General features: G+C 76.8%; 1 protein-coding gene across 1 annotated transcript in view; it reads left to right on the top strand.

Moving 5' to 3' along the window:
• IL17RE (interleukin 17 receptor E) overlaps nt 1-2,440 on the top strand; it is a gene marked incomplete at its 3' end in the record, with an annotated part of 3,950 nt that extends 1,510 nt beyond the window's left edge. Inside the window, exons 2-14 of the mRNA XM_026052619.1 lie at nt 26-123; nt 188-311; nt 386-525; nt 626-694; nt 788-854; nt 933-1,114; nt 1,239-1,286; nt 1,394-1,439; nt 1,533-1,681; nt 1,758-1,826; nt 1,909-1,960; nt 2,064-2,171; nt 2,271-2,440. Of these exons, the coding sequence (XP_025908404.1) occupies nt 26-123; nt 188-311; nt 386-525; nt 626-694; nt 788-854; nt 933-1,114; nt 1,239-1,286; nt 1,394-1,439; nt 1,533-1,681; nt 1,758-1,826; nt 1,909-1,960; nt 2,064-2,171; nt 2,271-2,440 (1,322 nt within the window). The remainder of the gene's footprint in view (nt 1-25; nt 124-187; nt 312-385; nt 526-625; nt 695-787; nt 855-932; nt 1,115-1,238; nt 1,287-1,393; nt 1,440-1,532; nt 1,682-1,757; nt 1,827-1,908; nt 1,961-2,063; nt 2,172-2,270) is intronic.

Genomic DNA, 2,440 nt, shown 5'->3' with positions numbered 1-2,440 from the left:
GTCACCGCGGGGCCGTGTCCCGCAGGGCTCCGCGGGCTGCAGCTCTCCTTCCTCGAGCTGGACTCCAACAGGGCCGGCTGGCTGCTCGTGTGGAGGCGGCGCGGGGCGCGCGGCGGCCCCACGGTGAGTGCAGGGCCCAGCAGCACCCAAGGGCGCCGGGGGTGCCGCTCACCGCCTGCTCCCGCAGTGGCAGGTGCAGTTCGACTGCTTCCCCGCCGAGAGCGGCCACCGGGTCCTCGTGTCCCTCCGCACCATCCCTGACCGCGGCTTGATCCTCAACCGGAGCCACTTGGTGGCCGCGGAGCTGCCGGGTGAGCAGGGACCCCCGTCCCTCCCGTGCCCCCCTGCCCCGCTGGTGTGGGGCTGAGCCCCCTGTGCCCCACAGGGCCCGTGTTCAGCCACGCGTGGGTGCCCGAGGCGCGCGCCATCGAGGTGGCCGTGCCCGCCGGCCCTGCGCTGCTCGTGCGGCTGTGCCACCAGCTGGCCCTGGAGTGCGAGGAGCTGCCCCGGCCCTTCCACCAGCAGGTGCCGGCCCCGGCCCCCGCTCCTGCCCATGGGGCCCGGCCGGGCTCGCCCGGGGGGTCCCCGCGCTGCCGGGGGGCTCAGGGCGCCTCTGCCCCCGCAGGTGCGGGTGCCGGGGGGCGGCTGCGCCCTGCTGCGCTACGAGTTCCTGGTGCCCTGCCTGTGCATCGAGGTGCGGCGCCGCGCGGGGGGCTCTGCACCCCCTGCCCGGGGACGGGGCTGCCGGCGGGGGCCACGGGCGGCTCTGACCGCTCTGCCCCCCCAGGCCTCCTACGAGCACGGTGACAGCCTGCGCAGCAAGACGTGCCCCTTCCGCGAGCACCCGGCGGCCTGTGAGTGGGAACGGTGACGCCGGGGGGGTGCGCGGGGGGCCCCGTGTCCCCGCTGCGCCGCTGAGCCCGTGCCCGCAGCCGGCGCCGAGCTGTGGTCCTCCGTGCGCTTCCACGACTACAGCACCAGCAGCAAGGCCCAGATGGCCATGGTGCTGAGCGCGCGCTGCCCGCTGCGCCCGCGCGCCACGCTCTGCTGGAGGGAGGCGCCCGCGGCGCCCTGCCACGACGTCCCCAACGGCACGGCCAGCGAGGAGGAGCAGGTGAGCGCCTCGGATGGCCCCGCGCGGCCCGGGTCCCTGCGGCGGCACCGCGGTGTGTCCCCTGCGCACGTGACGCGGCGACGGCCCCGCGGGGCTGCGGGCGCTGAGCCTGTGTCCCCACCAGGCCTACACGCTGGACAAGGTGGACGTGCACCCCCAGCTCTGCTTCAGGGTGAGTCCTCGATGGGGAGAGGGTCCCCGTGCCCTCGCCCCGGAGAGGGGCATTAGGGCCGTGGGGCTGGGGGTGACCAGCTGCAGTGACCCGTCCCCTCCCGCCAGTTCTCCTACGGGAACAGCAGCCACGTGGAGTGTCCCCACCGGCCAGGTGAGCCCCTGTGCCCCCATCGCGGCCGCGTCCCCCCATCCTGCTGCAGCAGGAGCAGCACACGTGCCCTGCACGTGCCCGTCCTGGCCGCAGAGCGCGCCTGGAACGTGTCGGTGAGCGTGCGGGGGCCGCAGCTGCGCCTGCGCATCGTGGCCAGCGTGGCGGCGGCCTTCAGCGCCGCGCTGTGCCGGCCGCGCGGCCCGCGCTGCGAGCAGCAGTCGCCCGTCTACACCGTGACGCGGGTGAGCGCGGCGGGGCCGGGGGCGCGCGGCGGTGCTGGCGGCCGCGCGTGGCCCACACGTCGCGGTGCGTTGGCAGACGGAGGGCGCTGCGCCCGGGGAGCTGGCGCTGCTGCTGCCGGTGCAGGTGCTGGGCAGCTGCGTGCTGGTAAGTGCCCCCGAGCCCCAGTGCTGCCCCTGTGCTGGCCGGGCACCCCTGGGTGCCCCAAGCCCCAATGCTTCGTCCCCAGGTGTGGCGCTCGGATGTGCGCTTTGCTCGGAAGCAGCTGCTCTGCCCCGACGGTGAGTGCGAGCCCGGGCACCGGCAATGCCAGGGGAGCGGGTGTCCCCGTGTGACCGGCGATGCCGGGGGACCCGCGTGCCCCTGTCACCACCGCTCTCGCAGTCTCCCGCAGGCACTTCGGGCTGCTGGGGCTGGCGCTCGCCCTGGCGCTGCTGCTTGCCGTGCTGCTGCTGGGCTGCTGCGGCGCGTGGCGCCCGGCTGCCGGTGAGCGCCGCGGGCTGGGGATGCGCGCGGGGACGCCGGGCACGGCCGCGGTGCCGGCCCGCCGCCCCGGGGCAGCGTGTCACGAGCGTCCCGTGCCCCCCGCAGGCGCCGCGGGGCGCCCGGTGCTGCTGGTCTATTCTCCCGACTCGGAGCAGCACGTGGGGCTGGTGCTGGCGCTGGCGGAGCTGCTGCGCGCGGCGCTGCGCTGCGACGTGCGCCTCGACGCGTGGGAGGCGGGCGGCGTGGGGCGCCTGGGCGCGCTGCCCTGGCTCTAC

Source organism: Nothoprocta perdicaria, unplaced genomic scaffold (genome assembly GCF_003342845.1).
Source record: "Nothoprocta perdicaria isolate Ctin4 unplaced genomic scaffold, notPer1 scaffold_9, whole genome shotgun sequence".
Lineage (NCBI taxonomy): Eukaryota > Metazoa > Chordata > Aves > Tinamiformes > Tinamidae > Nothoprocta > Nothoprocta perdicaria.
The sequence above is the reverse complement of the archived record's forward strand: the minus strand, read 5'-3'. Positions and strand labels throughout refer to the sequence as shown.